Source organism: Hyla sarda, chromosome 4 (assembly GCF_029499605.1).
Source record: "Hyla sarda isolate aHylSar1 chromosome 4, aHylSar1.hap1, whole genome shotgun sequence".
NCBI lineage: Eukaryota > Metazoa > Chordata > Amphibia > Anura > Hylidae > Hyla > Hyla sarda.
The window spans coordinates 60,604,856-60,622,676 of record NC_079192.1 but is presented as its reverse complement, the minus strand read 5'-3'; the positions used below and the strand labels follow the sequence as shown (position 1 = coordinate 60,622,676).

Sequence of the window (17,821 nt, the reverse complement as noted above, 5' to 3'; positions counted from 1 at the left end):
ATGAATGAGAAGTTGCTCTCTACATTTGTCCCCATTCTTTCCCTTGTAATAGTTCTAATTATAACTTTTCTTATTGTTACGACCTCTAGATTCATTGTAGATCTGCGGCCCACGTACGTAATTGCTGTTGTCTAACCGGAAATTCCGTCTCTGATATCATTTATATTATTACTGATTAGAAGTGTCGCCTCAGACCTCACCAGTATTATGTCACGTAGAAGTTCTATGTAGGTCAGTCAGGTGTAGCGTCCTTGTCTCCCGTAAGCACCATAAATAGAAATCCTTGAGGCGTCCTCTTCAGCCAAGATGATAGAATGATCATGTGATAAGGGGGGTGTATATGTCTTGGCTTAGGATTTTAGGAGATGTGGGGGACCACAGAACTACAAAGTACCCCAGTGGAGACATGGCTAAGTTGGATGCTTGCACTAGTGAGGCCCCATAGACACTTTTATTCTGCAAATTGGCAATTTTGATGATTTTAAGTTTATTATATTGTGCTTTGGGATTTCATAATATACCAATAAAAGTTACATTTTATAGTGGAGAAAATGGAAAAATAATAATAATAATTTAAAAAAAGGCTCCTTATCAGAGATCACTATTAGCCCTTTTTTATTTTTTATTTCATTTTCTCCACTGTAAAATTTTACTTTTATTGGTATATTATGAAATCCCAAAGCAAAATATAATAAACTTAAAGGGGTTATCCAGGAAAAAACTTTTTTTTAAATATATATATCAACTGGCTCCAGAAAGTTAAACAGATTTGTAAATGACTTCTATTAAAAAAATCTTAATCCTTTCAGTACTTATGAGCTTCTGAAGTTAAGGTTGTTCTTTTCTGTTTAAGTGCTCTCTCTGACACCTGTCTCGGGAACTGCCAAGTTTAGAAGCAAATCCCCATAGCAAACCTCTTCTAAACTGGGCAGTTCCTGAGACACGTGTCATCAGAGAGCATTTAGACAGAAAAGAACAACCTTAACTTCAGAAGCTCATAAGTACTGAAAGGATTAAGATTTTTTAATTGAAGTAATTTACAAATCTGTTTAACTTTCTGGAGCCAGTTGATATATATAAAAAAAAGTTTCTTCCTGGATAACCCCTTTTTAAAATCATCAAAATTGCCAATGTGCAGAATAAAAGTGTCTATGATGCCTCACTAGTGCAAGCATCCTACAGTAGAACAGTGACCAGTGTTCCTGGCCTCTATGCATACAAGGACAGCATACCGAAGATGCCTCTGCTAGTGCAGCTGTCCTCTAGACAGTAGATAATTTATTGCACCATGTTCCTGGCCTCTATATGATGTGTCATTGTTGGTGGCTGCAGTCCTGCCAACAAACTATATGCACACCAGCAGCACAAGCCTTTAAAACATAAACATAACTGCCCCCCCCCCCAACATGTTTTGGCACTTAAAGCTTCATCAGAGGACTGGGCTAATGGCATTACCTCTGATTAAGCTTTGAGGCGTTTTTACAGTGGGGGAAAAAAAGGATATTCATGATCCCTTATCTGGATGACCACCTACGTAGAAGGTTTAATTGGGGGGGGGGGGGGAGGGGGAGGGGAAGTGTTTTGACAACTTTTATCACATTTAGAGCTTGTAAAGATGAGTCCCAGTTTGGTTTTATAGGAGGGACTGACCTCACAGGTAAATTGTGGTGATAGATTTCCTCAACGGGGCTGTTGGTAGGAATCCTATTGAGAACCTTGCTTTTGGTTTATATTACAAAGTACAGTCATCGAACAATGCCGAAAATCAGTAATTAAATGGGTGCATCCAAATATTTCTTCACAGTGTAGGTCCGGGTGCTGGCGTCTTTTTATAGAGCAGAAGAACCTGTTCGGTGACGCTCACCCCCCTCGGCGTCACTGAGTCCATGTTCTTTGTAACCTGCCGCTACCTACAGTATCCATTATAAGACCATGGCAAGTGTGCAATGGCATGGCTATTGCAAAACTACAACTACCAGCATGCCCGGACAGCCTTTGGCTGTCCGGGCATACTGGGAGTTGTAGTTTTGCAACAGCTGGGGGCACACTGGTTGGGAAACATTGGCATATGCTCTCCTCACTCGCATTCAGACTGTGGGGCCATAGATTGGCCATATTGGGGCAACACAAGAGGGGTCTAGCTGCTCAGTCCTGCATTCGTAGCAATAGCATCATACATCAGGAATCTTTCTCAGCCTGTTAGCTAAGGCCTAATGCCTGTAGGAATGAAATACCTTAACTTATCCCATTATCTATTCTAAGAGACAAATTACTGTGTAATCTCTTTATCCTGATCTCCGTCTATTTGTCCTGAATTACCGGAATCTGTCCGGCTCGGATTGCTGCCTTTTAGATGTAGCCTATGGACAAACGAGCATAACACAATGGATTCAGGCAAGAAGTCCATACAGACTCCCTTGCTACAAATAGGAGGTTCCCTACCTACCTATTTTCTGGGGGCTTCTACCTAATGGGGGGATTCCTTACCTACTAGGGACTTCTATCTAATAGGAGGTTCACTACCTACCTAACTACTGGGGACTTCTATCCTATAGGAGGTTCACTACCTACCTGACTACCTACCTACTGGGGGCTTCTACTGAAAATGGGAGGATTTCTACCTACCTACTGGGACCTTCTACCTAAAGGGGATTTCCTACCTACTGAGGTCATCTTCCTAATAGAGGGATGTCTTCTGGGGGGGGGGGGGGGGGGTTCTACCTAATTGGGGGAATTACCTACCTGCTTGGAGCTTCTACTTAATAGGGTGGGATTTCCTCCTTAATTATTAGTGTCAGTGAGGGCCTCATGTTTGACTTTTTCCTAAGGCTTCACAAATTCTAGAGCATTAAAAAAAAAACAATACCGGTATTTGATATCGGTGAGTGCTTAAAAAAACGGGGCTTCTCTAATGTCTTTGCATCTATAGTATCCGAATGATAAATATTAGAGCTGAGTGGACCTACGGTTATATTAGCCGAGCCTGAATCCAATGAATCTGCTATCGATTTGTTTAGTCTTATAAAAATCATCCAGCTTTCCTAGTGTTGCAATTACCTGTCCAGCCCAGAGTCTCATTCCAGATTTCTCCAGGGAATTCAGAACACATTCTACAATAGCCTGTCATCAGCATGTATTAAAGGAGTATTGTGATATATAAAAACTTAGAATGAGAGAGGTCCTCCCGTACGGGGCCCCGGCAATCCGCAGGAAGGGGGCACGTTCGACGCCCCCCTTAAAACAACTCTATGGGATAGCCCGAGCGCTGAATTTGGCAATCTCCGGCTTTGCCGTAAAGCTGCATTGAGGGGGCGCGTCGGCCGCCGCTTCATGTGGTGGTAGACGCTCACTATTTGGCTGAAGAGCCGGGGGGCCCCGTACGGGAGATCGCATGGTCAGACCCTCTACGATCTGAAACTTATCCCCTATCTTTGGCTAGGGGATACGTTTTCATATCCCGAAGTACTTCTTTAAGGGTCTATTCACATGTACGGTATTCTGCGCAGATTTGATGCGCTGGATTTCAAGCTGTGTTCAGTCATTCAGTTTACATTGAAATCTGCAGCAGAAAATCCTGCGCATCAAATCTGCACAGAATTAGACAAACAGAGCTGATTTCTTTTAGTAACAGCACCACACTTGTCCTCAGGTTGAGTGTGGTATTACAAGTTGGCTCCATTCTTTTCAATGGAAATGAGCTGTAATACCACACACAACCTGATGACAGGTGTGGCGCTGTTTTTAGAAGAAATCGGCTCTGTTTTGTTAATCCTTGATAACTCCTTAAACCCATAATCCACTCTGGATGGTGGACTTTATTAGCTCTCAGGACTCTGCTGATTGCCGTCATCCTAGGACCGGATACATATAACCAGAGAGTAATGGTGAATTCCCACGTTTTATCCAGTGACTGTGACTCTGACCGCAACTGCACTTTTTCTTTCAGTCTGAAGAGGAAGAGGGAGGAGAAGCAGAGAAAGAAGAAGAAGTGTTAAAGAAGAGCGCAGACTGGGTATCCGACTGGTCAAGTAGACCTGAAAACATCCCCCCAAAGTAAGCTATGGCTCCCCTGTGTAGTCCTGACTGGTGTATGTGCAGCGTGCGGAAATATTCAGCATATTTGTGTGATCCCTGCAGCCAGACCTAACCGCACTGTCCCGCTGTCATCCCCCAAGCACATAAACCCAGTAAAGCTTCCACATGTGCTACAAAGGACCATGGGTTTTTCCATTGGAATTTTTTAAAGCTGCTCCACATTTTTAAAGGAGCAGTACTCCAAAATGTTCCAACATTCGGCTGTCCAAGCATGCTGGGAGTTGTAGTTTTACAACAGCTGGAGGCACCCTGGTTGGGGAACACTGCTGTAGGTTGGGGAATTGAAGCTTCACTAGTGAAGAAACTTTGAACCTACCTTTTTATATTATATATAAGGAGCTGCCTACAATCCTATATACTTGTATCAGTAATCCTGCATCAAAGCAGAGATTATATTCTGTGCAAAATCTAGGTGGACACTTAAATGGGCTCTGTCATTTAAACAAATCATTTGATGCGTGTCACAAAGATTTTATCATTTGGGTTCTGACTGCTAAGACTCCAACTGACCAGGGTAAGCGTGCGGCGGCGCTCTTTACTCCCCGGCTCTCAGCGAGCTTGGTCTTGCTTCCCTCATAGACTTATTATAGCAAGACAAAGATGGCTGAGAGTCCAGAAGTAAAATGCACTACTGCGCGCTTATCCCTGCTTGTTCTCCTGATCGGTGGGGGCTGACTCATTTTCCTTATCTGTGGGGGTCTGATTGGTAAGACTCCAACTGACCAGCATAAGCATACAGCAGCGCTCATTACTCCCTTACTCACAGCAAGCCTTGCCTTGCTGCCCCATAGACTTACAGTATAATGGGGCAGCGAGACAACGATTGCAGAAAGTCCAGAAGTAAAATGCACTACTGCGCGCTTATATCTGCTTGTTCTCCTGATCGGTGGGGGCTGACTCATTTTCCTTATCTGTGGGGGTCTGATTGGTAAGACTCCAACTGACCAGCATAAGCATACAGCAGCGCTCATTACTCCCTTACTCACAGCAAGCCTTGCCTTGCTGCCCCATAGACTTACAGTATAATGGGGCAGCAAGACAAAGATTGCAGAAAGTCCAGAAGTAAAAGGCACTACTGCGCGCTTATCCCCACTTGTTCTCCTGATCAGGGGTAGTCTCACCACTTGGACCCCGACCGATTAAAAACTTTTAAAATTCTTTAAAGTGACAGGTACATTTTAAAGTCAACTATGTTTACCAGTGCTTTTGCCTTGGGCTGGGTGGTATACTGGTTCATGCCGAATACCGAAATTTTTGTGCTACACGATATGAATTTCAACCCATACCGAAATACCGGTTTGCCCCTCCCCCTCGGGAATGAATGAATTATCAGCCGCAGCGTGCTGTCCCCATCGGGGTACTACTCACGTCACCCGCAAGCGCTGCCCTCCTTGTCCTTCTGTTTGTTGCAGCCTCCGGCGCTGACACTCTATACCAGTGGTCTTCAACCTCCAGATGTTGCAAAACTACAACTCCCAGCATGCCCGGACAGCCGTTGGCTGTCCGTGCATGCTGGGAGTTGTAGTTTTGCAACATCTGGATGTACGCAGGTTGATAACCACTGCTCTATACTGTATCCCTATGCACGGGCTGCAAAATAAACTTTAACTCACCTTCCCCGTCGGTCCGGACCAGCTTCCTAGGGAATGGAACATCGGATAGCCTTCAGCCTATCACCGGCCGCAGCGAAGTTCCGCCTCGGCCGGTGATAGGCTGAGCTCACTGTCATGTAAGAAGCCGGCTTCTTACATGACAGTGGGCTCAGCCTATCACCGGCCGAGACGGATCATCGCTGCGGCCAGTGATAGGCTGACGGCTGTCCGACGTTCACGTCCCCAGCGTAAGGCCGACGTCGGAACATGAGTTAGTTTATTTTTGTTTACCTTTTGCAGCCCGGGCTTAGGGTACAGTATAGAGTGTCAGCGCCGGCGGCCGCAACAAACAGGAGGACGAAGAGGCAGCGCTTGCGGGTGACGTGAGTAGTACCCCGATGGGGAATGATACACATATTTGACCATATCGCCCAGCCCTACTTTTGCGGTACATCTAGCAGCACTGGTGTAAGGTACTGCTGCGTTATCCCTCTCAATTGATTGGGACAGCACTGCCGCAGCTACTTCACACAGATAATTAGGTAACTGGTGGAGAGGCCAGGAGTTGGACCCCCATCAATCTAATTCTAATGGCCTATCCAGAGGATAAAAGCCCAGGTAGCTCCTTTAAGAAGCAGCTACAAGGATTGGAGCTTTAGCAGACTTAGGCTGGATTCACGCCATGTTTCTTCCATGCGGTCACCGGATCCGATTTTGTGACCGGACTTAAATCCGTGGTATACTACAGTTTTCAGTCCAGTAACAAAACCGGATACGGGGCAAAAATGAGCCGACCGGAGTCACTATCTGATTCAAATGAATGAGATGGGGTCCGGGTCTGACTGGGATACGGGAGCGCCAGTTTTTCACATCTCCAAGCCATATCCGTTCCTGTATGTAAGAATCGTGATGTGAATGCAGTCTTATATAAACTCAACGCGATTAGCTACTTAGGGGATAAGGGGATAAGTAGCTGATTGCGGGGGGTCCGGCTGCTGGGACCTCCCGCGATCTCCGGGATGAGTACGTCTGGCTCAGTGAGGAGCACGTGTCATCTACTGGTAGACGGTTCGCCCTCCTTTCATTTGTATGGTCGTGCCGATGAGGCCTGAGCGCTGTACTCAGGTCTATTTGGCGCTCCCATAGAAATTAATGGAGCGTGTGCTGGCTGTAGCCTGCGCTCCTCGGACCCCCCACGATCAGCTACTTATCCTCTATCCTGTGGATAGGGGATAAGTTAATTTTTGCTAGAGATCTCCTTTAAGGTAACCTGCACCCCACAGAATCATCTCCCATAGAAATCTTCAGATACTGATCTTACACCCAGTGACTCCATTAGTCATAGGCCTTTTTGTTTTTCACCAGGGAGTTTCATTTCCGACACCCCAAGAGGTCCGTGTCTCTGAGTATGAGGAAGACCGGAGCCATGAAGAAAGGAGGCATTTTCTCTGCAGAATTCCTGAAAGTTTTCATCCCTTCTCTCTTCATCTCCCATGTCCTGGCTCTGGGGCTGGGGTAAGTCTGACTATAAATGCATTACTTCACCGATGGGAAATTTCCTTTATTACTGTATTGTTTTGAATTGCTTTTATCTAAAGCTTACGTCGTGTTGCTGTGATGTGTGCACAAACAAGCAGCAGTCTATAGAGATTAATAGCAATTATGTGCAATGAGGTAATGCAGGATATTGCTGTGCAGCAGGTAACCACTATCCATGTAGAAAAGGAAATCAACACCAATAACTCTGTATCTCACTATAGTACCAGTCCTCAGATGTGTCAGTGATGTATCTAACTAGTACTAGTGCTCAGATGGTGTCACTGATGTATCTAACTAGTACTGGTGCTGAGGTGGTGTCACTGATGTACCTAACTAGTACTGGTACTGAGGTGGTGTCACTGATGTATCTAACTAGTACTAGTGCTCAGATGGTGTCACTGATGTATCTAACTAGTGCTGGTGCTGAGGTGGTGTCACTGATGTATCTAACTAGTACTGGTGCTGAGGTGGTGTCACTGATGTATCTAACTAGTACTAGTGCTCAGATGGTGTCACTGATGTATCTAACTAGTACTGGTGCTGAGGTGGTGTCACTGATGTATCTAACTAGTACTGGTGCTGAGGTGGTGTCACTGATGTATCTAACTAGTACTAGTGCTGAGGTGGTGTCACTGATGTATCTAACTAGTACTAGTACTCAGATGGCGTCACTGATGTATCTAACTAGTACTAGTGCTCAGATGGTGTCACTGATGTATCTAACTAGTACTGGTGCTGAGGTGGTGTCACTGATGTACCTAACTAGTACTGGTACTGAGGTGGTGTCACTGATGTATCTAACTAGTACTAGTGCTCAGATGGTGTCACTGATGTATCTAACTAGTGCTGGTGCTGAGGTGGTGTCACTGATGTACCTAACTAGTACTGGTACTGAGGTGGTGTCACTGATGTATCTAACTAGTACTAGTGCTCAGATGGTGTCACTGATGTATCTAACTAGTGCTGGTGCTGAGGTGGTGCCACTGCTGTATCAGACTAGTACCAGTGCCCAGATGGTGTCACTTATCTATATGACTAGTACTGATGCTCAAATGTTATAACTGATGTATCTGACTAATACCGGTGCTCAGATGGTGTCACTGATGCATCTGACTAGTACCAGTCCTCAGTGTCACTGATTTTTTTTTTTTTTTGACTAGTACTTTAGTCTCTCCTATACATTTCCCAAAATACAAAGGATAATAGTCTGGCACCTCCAATATAAATCAAAGAGAAAGTCCTTATTAGGGATCGACCGATATCGATTTTTTAAGTGCCGATACCGATAATCTGCGACCTTTCAGGCCGATAGCCGATAACTTATACCGGAATATCTGTATAAGTTATCGGCTATTCCGCAGGGGCGCTTTAAATCGATGAACTGCAGCGGCTTTTGCAGGGCCAGAGACCGCCGCCCGCTTCTCTCCCCCTGCCTGTCCTTGGGTCCTCCCTAGTCCAACCACCACTACCGCTGCCCCATTGTCTCCCCCATCCCCGGTTTTATAATTACCTGTTCCCGGGGTCCGCACTACTTCTGGCTCCGGCGGCGTCCTGAGCTGTCACTGTGCGCACTGACGGTGACATCGCTTTGAGGACGTCACTCGTCATTGCGCAGCGCGCAGGACGCAGCAAGAGCCAGAAGTAGCGCGGACCCCGGGAACAGGAAATTATAAAACCGGGGATGGGGGAGGCAATGGGGCAGCAGCTGCAGCGGTGGTCTCTGGCCAGGGAGGCAGGGTGGGGGGGGGCGTGGCATTATCGGCAAGGCAATTGCTGATACCGATAATGTCCAAAATCGTGAATATCGGCCGATAATATCGGACAAACCGATAAATGGTTGTTCCCTAGTCCTTATCTATAATATATGGTAGCGTGCAGCTCGTGTGCCTGTGTATATCATACAGCTGAGCTGAAGAGCTGCTCTTGACAAAATAATGTACCAGAGGATGAAGGAGGATAACACACTCACCAGAGGCTCCGTAGGAACTTTCAGGCTTTATTCGGCAGATAGAAATTCAACGACACAGGTACACAGGGAGCTTGTGCTGGAACAGGTGAGGCAGGGGGCGTTACGGAGGGCGGCAACATGTTTCACGTACTCAGGCGCTTCATCTGGCCCGTACTCCGTACGGGCCAGACGAAGTGCCTGAGTGCGTGAAACTTGTTGCGGGGGCGGCAACATGTTGTTACGGGGGAGGCAACATGTTTCATGCACTCAGGCACTATGTCTGGCCTTTACTCCGTAGGCAGGTGAGGAAGGGGGCGGCAACATGTTTCACACACTCAGGTGCCTCGTCTGGCCTGTACGGAGTACGGGCCAGACAAAGCACCTGAGTGCGTGAAACATGTTGCCGCCACAGTAACGCCCCCTGCCTCTCCTGTTCTAGCGCAAGCTCCCTGTGTTCCTGTGTCATTGAATTTCTATCTGCCCAATAAGTCCTGAAAGTTCCTACAGAGCCTCTGGTGAGTGCGTTATCCTCCTTCATCCTCTGGTACATTATTTTCTCCTATACATTTGACTACTGGCACTCTACAGTGGGTCAAAACGTGCTCCTGTTGGACATGACCAAGATAGAATTTCAGACTTTCAGTGTAATGGTATAGTCGCACAGTGCCGAGATGTGACTAGTAGTAAATAAACCTACAGGTATAGCGACCACTTATATATTGCAACCAACTATGTGAGACCCAAAATAACATGCAGGTAATCCTACAAAAAAAAACCATACAAGAATAAATAGTGAAGTAGAAATCTTTATTTAACAAAAAATAAATGACAAAAATCAATACCCCACATAAATCCCATAGAACTACATGAATGCACAGGACGTTTAAAAATACATAGGAGGGGGAACACAAGGGGGACCAGTCATAATTCAATAGGGACCCCCTACAAGGGATGTCTGTAATATTATACTAAATATTTGACAGTCACCAGTATTCCAATAGAACAATATGAATCGTGTAAACTATTTAGAGGGAAGATGCAGTAATCCAATCTAGACTCAAGACAGAAGATGGGGGACATTAAATGAAGGTAATAGTCAATCAAACAATTAATAATATAATCACCCCCGATATAAAGCTGCCGTATGAAAGAATTGCACACATTCATATATATAAACAATGACTTACAAGTGCTAGTGCATCCGGCCGGTCACTCGCATTCCCCCGCCTTACCCTCCAACACGTTTCGCTGACCTGCTTTGTCCAGGAGCGGTCGTTTTTGTCTCAGGCAGACTTATAAATCTGGACCAAGGAGTAAACTTTTTATTTTCATAAAACAAAGAAAAAAGGGTTTGTTCACATGTCGGAGTCTTTGGGGTCCGGTGAGTTTTGCACCCTATTAAAAAACTGCAACATGACAGCAATATGTGAATAAACGCCCAGCTAAACACTTTGAAAGGCTCCCTGAGGCCACCTAGTGGTAGCTTGAAGTTACAACAATGTGATTTTTAGAATTTGAACAGTTAAATATAGAAAGAAGAACGTCACTGCCATCCTTGTTAGTAAATGGGAAAGGTAGCAAGACTGCCACAGGCGAGAGCTGTATGAATTCATCCCGTGTAGAATACTTCTATCCAAGGATCTGAATTGGGAACATAATTAAAAGAAAAATCAATTAACAATAGTCCATGATCATCTATTCCTGGCCGCTGATACCTTCAATGAGTAACTCTACTTTTGCAACATATTTACATTATTCAGTGTTTTTTATATATACATTTTTTTTTTATTGATGTCCTCTTTACTGGATTGGCTATCAATATGTGATCTGTGGGGATCAGACACACGACACCAGTGGGGTAACAATAAATTTGGGGGGCCCCCTGCAAAAAATTAGCCCTCAAAGAGCTAAGTAACCCAAAAAATAAAATAAAAGTTATAATGGTCAGAAAATGGCAATTAAAAAAAAATAAAATAAAAAAATTCTAAGAATGTTTAGAATTTTTTTTAAATAGTAAAACATGAGGCGAACTATACAAATTGGTTATTGTTTTAATGGCGCCGACCTAAAGTATCAAGATTTCATGTTAGTTTGACCGCACAGTTAATGTTGTAAAAGAAAGAAAAAAACTAATTAGCAAAATAGCTTTTTTTTTTTCCCAAGTTCACCTCACTAATATTTTTCTTTCCGTTTTTGGAGCAAATGTTATGGAAAAAATGAAAGAAGACATTGGATTTGCAAAAAATACGCAGTTATATGGGTGTGTAGATAAAAAAATAAATAAATTAAAAAAAAAAGAGTTATGGCTATTAAAGGGCGAGGGGGAAAAAACGAAAGTACAACAATGAAAATTGGCCTGGTCCTTAAGGGGTTAATAGTGTGGACATTTCCGTACCGCGGCGATACTACTTTGATTATTTTTTGTTTACGTTATTTTAGTTGCAAAATTGGAAAAGAAGGGTAATTCAAACTTTTATTCGGGAAGGGGCTTATTCACATTTATTAACTTTCTTCACAAATAGGAGACCATTACACGTGGATGTGAACACTGAACAATGCTGCTCCATAATACAGTATTGATCAGTGTTATTGGCGATGCTCCGCTTCTTCTTCTGTTCCTGTGGCGCAGCTTCCTGCCAAAAAACTACAACTCCCAGCATGTTGCACTATATAGTAGTGTAGGTTATGGTGCAACATGCTGCGAGTTGTAGTTTTGGGCTTGCTGCAGAGCCATAGGCTGTGTCAAGGAATGCTGAGAGTTGTAGTTACTGATTACAATGCCCAGCATGCCCTGATACACCTCAGCATGTTGCACCATATCCTATACCAGTGGTCTCCAACCTGAGGACCTCCAGATGTTGCAAAACTACAACTCCCATCATGCCCGGACAGCCAACGGCTGTCCGGGCATGCTGGGAGTTGTAGTTTTGCAACATCTGGAGGTCCACAAGTTGAGGACCACTGAACTATACTATTATTTAGTGCAACATGCTGGGAGCTGTAGCTTTTTGAGTCAGCTGTAGAGCCATAGACTGTGTCAAAGAACGCTGGGAGTTGTTGTTACTAACTACAACACCCAGCATGCCCTGATACAACCTGTGGCTATGCTGGTGACCCAAAACTACAACTCATGCTGCACTAAACGGTAATACATTTTTTTTTTACCGCAGGTCTGGCTGCCACTTCCCCTTATAAAGAGTCAGGACCTCCGCACTGTTGGCTGTTTGGGCATGCTGAGAGTTGTAGTTTTGCAACAACTTGAGGTCCACAGTTTGGATACAACTGGGATAGGCCATCAGTGAAACAGACCCAGAAAACATCTGGGACTGTTCGGTGGTCATGTATCTCCGGTGATCCCATAGACCAGTGTTTCCCGACCAGAGTGCCTCCAACTGTTTCAAAACTACAACTTCCAGCATGTAGTTTTGCCCGAACTTCAGGTCCACAGTTTGGAGACCACTGGGATAGGCCTCATTCCCATAAACCCCTTTAAAGGGGTACTCCCGTGGAAAAGTTTTTTTTATAAATCAACTGGGGCCAGAAAGTTAAACAGATTTGTAAATCACTTCTGTCAAAAAATCTTAATCCTTCCAGTACTTTTTAGGGGCTGTATACTAAAGAGAAATCTAAAAAAGAAATGCATTTCCTTTGATGTCATGACCACAGTGCTCTCTGCTGACCTCTGCTGTCCATTTTAGGGACTGTCCAGAGCAGCATATGTTTGCTATGGGGATTTTTTCCTGCTCTGGACAGTTCCTAAAATGGACAGCAGAGGTCAGCAGAGAGCACTGTGGTCGTTACATCAGAGGAAATGCATTTCTTTTTTAGATATCTCTTTAGTATACAGCCCCTAAAAAGTATTGGAAGGTTTAAGATTTTTTTAATAGAAGTGATTTACAAATCTGTTTAACTTTCTGGCAGGAGTTGAATTAAAAAAAAAAAAAAAGTTTTCCACGGGAGTACCCCTTTAACTATATGATGATTTGTACCAGAGAGCAGTGCATTGTGGGAACCCTGGAGATAAAGGTGGAGTTCAGCTCTTAGGTCTGTAGAGTAGAGATAAAGTCAGCAAGGTGGGGAACACCTCATGTCACGTTTCTTTAATTGACACGCGAGACTCCTCTTCCATAGGCAGCCCCTGTGTATTATTCACGCGCATGCGCAGCCAATGAGGAACGCCTGTTTCTAGTTTTGTCATATATGTGCTGTGTATTATTTACGCGCATGCGCAGCCAATGAGGGACGTCTGCTTCTAGTGTTGCCATACATTTGTTGTGTATTATGTCCACACATGTCCTGCCAGTTGGGACTGTGACTAGAGGCAGGGAGTGACCTCTGCTTTTAGGGATGGTGACACGTGCAGTGTATCTGACAGGCTCACACGCTCAAAGCGCATGCGTGGACAAAACTCACAGGGCAGCCGTCAGCATGTCATGTGACGCCGTGTACTGTGGGACAGGGTATAAATGGGATTTTTTTTTTTAGAGATTAAAGGTTGCACAAAAAAAGGGTATGTTTGGCATGGGGATACTTACCCCTTCTAGGTTATGGGGGTGGTTGTATGTGGTGAATAGATGTAACTGTGAAAACTTGCTCAAAAGTAAAAAAAAATTCTTTAAAGGGGTATTCCACCCTTAGACCTCTTATCCCCTATCCAAAGGATGTCTGATTGTGGGTGGGGACTGACCGCAGGGAACCCTACAATCTCCGGCCCAGCACCCTGGTATTCTGAACACTTCTGTTACCCACGGCTAGACCCCCTCCGACAGACATCTTATCTTCTATCGTTTGGGTAGGGGAGAAGATATCTAGGGGCAGAATACCCCTTTAAATAGATTTTGCATTGAAATCTGTGATATATGCTGGGCATCCATGACGCTGTTTTCTTTTTGTCATTGCAGCATTTATATTGGGAAAAGATTGACCCTCCCATCCGCCAGTTCTTATTGATGGAGCATGATCTGGAATTGAACCCTTGACCCCGTGAAGGTGTGTTCCCGTCACATTTGTGCATTTGGACTTTGCACCATGTTAAGCATGACTCAAAGCACCCTCTTCTTGTCACCCATCTTACAAACCTGGGAGCCCTTTCTCGCAACAGTTTGGGGAGATTCGGAGCACCGATCTCTTAAATGTGAAGAACCCAACCCAACAAGCAGTTACTGGAAGAAGCGTCTGACTGAAGCCGTCTGGCTTATACCGTTCTTGCCTAACTCAGACCAGAAATGTTCTCCTTGGAAGCAATGGAACCCACCTGGGCATGTCTACAATGGGCCCCAGGGCAAACAACAGGAGCCCCAGATCTTCAACTTGACCACCTTGTGGCAAGAAAACCCTAAAACACCTACAACAATAGAGTGGTGTCCACGTATCATGCCCATCAAAATCAAAGAAAAAAGCCAAACAGCCCCCCGGGGCTCGTCTACAATTCTATTTGGATTGCCTGTTTTTACCCATCAATAATGGGATATTTGGAATTGCCTTTTCTGATCCTGACTCAGGACTGCCACTAAATATTATACAGTGAAAGTGGGGACTTGAGGCTTGCTAAGAAGCATTACTTTTTTTTTTTTAATTTCTTTATTTTTTATTTTTTTTTTAGATTGTGTGATTTTGGAAAGGTTGAAGTAAACTAACTAGCCTGCCAAGACGCAGAGAAAGCATCTTACATAAGTAGCAACAAAGCCTAGTGTGAATTGTACCGATGATCATCTCATAGATACACTGCTCTCCCTGGAGACTAGCCACACACTGCCCTTCGGGTATACATATATATACTGACCTTTGTGGAGATACTAATCACACTGACCACTACCCCCCCCCCCCCAACAATGACAGGATAGATCCTGGATCACACTATACAGAGTATGACTGCTCTTCCCCTATTAGTATAGCCAGGTCCTAGTCCTAGGTCCTTATGTCTTCTCACCACCTTTAGAAGCCAGCACAGTGGCTTTCTTTCTCCTTTTCTTTCACATTGTTTTTATGTCTTTGTCGTTTGTCTTTAACATACAAAATGTGAATTAGCATTACGTAGAAGATATCGAAGAGCCTTTAATGCTAGGACATCCATCCTGTGTGGATCATATCCAAGGCCCCAGATATTATACATGATCACAAGCCAATATGGATGGCTTATTGGACTGCTTGGAGGATAAGGGAAGATGAGAACCGCGGCTGTGAAAAACTAGAGGAGTTTGGCTTGTGACATGAAGAAAACTCGGGGCCTTGTCACACGCAGAGCCGTGTAGCAATGACTGCGCTAAGAGTGTATTACATTATACTGCTGGCAAGGGACTGAAGCTTTCATGTCATGGATTGTTAATGCTATCAGTTACCAAGGTCCTTCTTGTAGTATACAAGTGCAGCAATATATGCAAGTGAAGACTAGTGGCCATTGTAGCAAATAGAAGAGCTGCAAGTTGCTTCTGATCGCCTATAGATGTTATCCTAGAGAATATCAGACCTTTCTCTTGATGTCTTCATTGACAGATGCACTCATAATCTAATGTATAGGCAGATTGGACTGGTACATTTGGTCTTGTCCAATTCTATAGTTTTTTCCCAAACCCCGCCCCTGAGGAGCTCGCTCATCTTAGGCTGTGTATGCAGAACTAGGGGAACGACTACACTATTAAACTGGCACTTGCATTCATGAGTTCCCTCAGAGCTACAGGGAAGTGACATGTGACCCCCCCTCGACTCTACTGATTGGTTAAGACAGCCTACAGAGGGGAGGGGTATATACAGAAGGTGATTTTCAGCCCCCTAGTCAGCATTTCAGAGGATTTTGTTGTCACACTGGTGCCTGAAGCATTCGCATTATTGTTAAGGCGTCATACAGGTGAAATACATTTAAAGAGACCTATCAAGAGGACAACTGCTGGGATGTCATCACAATTCCAGCCTTTGGATAATGCATAAGTCCCTGCATCATCATCATCATTAATATATCTCTGCAGATTACATGTTGGATAGACCTTAACCTGAAGATACTTGGTCCCAGAAATTTGAAAAATTGTGTTAAGCCGTAACCCAATTCACTGTATTTGAAACGGCCAGGTGCCCGCTCAGTGCCCCGGTCCACGATCCAGTGTTATATTTATACCTACATAGATATTATGGTTTTACAGGACATTGTGCACATATTTACAAGACAGAATGAAATCCAAAAGACTGCCGTGATGGTTTGCGCCCTGCAGTCAGCAGAGCCTTGGAGTGCCGTGTTTACTTTACCTTTGTAGCCAATAATCAGGGTCGAAAGTGAGACGGGAGTTTGGTATCTGCTTTTATATCTTCATCTATCAGAATGGAAAATCTAGATGTTCCATTTGCACCTGATGCTTACACCATGTGGAGGGAGCCATGTTGGAGACCACACTAATATGAAGGAGAAGGCTTTCTGTCTATCCTGACCGGGCGCTTGAGAGATGTCACTGGCTCCTCATACAGAATGGCCCTCTCCATGTGGTGTTATCATCAGGGGAGCTCTACGCCAGGAGGCGTATACTGAAATCATACTTTATAGAGTTTCCAGGGAAATGCCTAAATTGTAGCTGTACTCATTTTGTACCATTAAAGCTCTCACTATAACTGTGTTTTTGTGGTATTATTTATGGCTGATGGACCCTCCAATTCTGTCCTGAGTTCAGGACATTTTCTTTCATAACTCTCATTAGGATAACACATATCCATACACCTAGGCACATGGGTGATGAGAAACCCTTTACTTAAGACCTTCCTCTATGACCAATGTAGAAAGCTGCTGCAACTTAAAGGGGTTATCCAGAAATAGAAAAACTGAGCTAATTTCTTCCCAAAAAAAAAACCCTGTCCTCAGGTTGTGTGTGGTATTGCAGTTCTGCAATAGCTTACACAACCTGAGGCAACCTGAGGACAGGTCTGGTGCAGTTTTTGGAAGAAATTAGCTCTTTTTTTTTCTATTCCTGTATAACCCCTTTAAAGCTCCTACTCTGGAAGACTTACTGTGACCATATATTACAGACCCAGCCATTCATTTGCAGGGATGTGGAATTTCTATCGCCCGACGCCCGGGACTAGCAGTTTTGGGCGCCGGGCAGGTGAATTTGTCCGGCCCTTAGCCCAGCTTCGGGCAAGCAGGGCCGGACCTGACAAGTGCGGCGGATCTGCAGTCTGTATGGAGCGGGCTCCGGACTCCTGCCCGCTCCATACTCTGCAGCCTGTGTCCTCGGAAGCAGAGCAGGGGAGATGAGAAGCTGTGTATTTGTCTTCTCTCCCCTGCTCTGCAGACGTGCGGGGGGGAGATGAGGGGGCGTGGCTTATTTCTCCCCGTGCAGACCTGCGTCCTCTGCCTTCGCTCCCCGCACGTCTGCACGGGTAGACTGCATGCGGCGCTCACAGGGGAGTATGGAGCGGACTCGGGATTCCTGCCCGCTCCATACTCTGCAGCCCCCGGCTGTTCTCAGTAGCCGGGGGCCGCCGCTAATAGCCAGCATGCGGCAATCGCCGCAGCTGGCTATTAACCCTTTAGATCGCCGCTGTCAAAGCTGACAGCGGCGTCTAAAGGGAGATGTGAACGCTCCCTGGTGGGCTAGTGGGGTGGATCGCCCCCCCTGCAGCGTGATCGCAGGGGGGCGATCCATTATGGAGGTAGCCGGAGGACTTA

General features: G+C 44.9%; 1 protein-coding gene across 1 annotated transcript in view; it reads left to right on the top strand.

Moving 5' to 3' along the window:
• The window catches only part of BNIP3L (BCL2 interacting protein 3 like), a 39,469-nt gene extending 22,697 nt beyond the window's left edge, over positions 1–16,772 (top strand). Inside the window, exons 4-6 of the mRNA XM_056571134.1 lie at positions 3,947–4,053; positions 7,053–7,202; positions 14,076–16,772. Coding sequence (XP_056427109.1) covers positions 3,947–4,053; positions 7,053–7,202; positions 14,076–14,124 — 306 coding nt within the window. The 3' untranslated portion in view covers positions 14,125–16,772. The remainder of the gene's footprint in view (positions 1–3,946; positions 4,054–7,052; positions 7,203–14,075) is intronic.
• Positions 16,773–17,821: the final 1,049 nt, after the last annotated feature.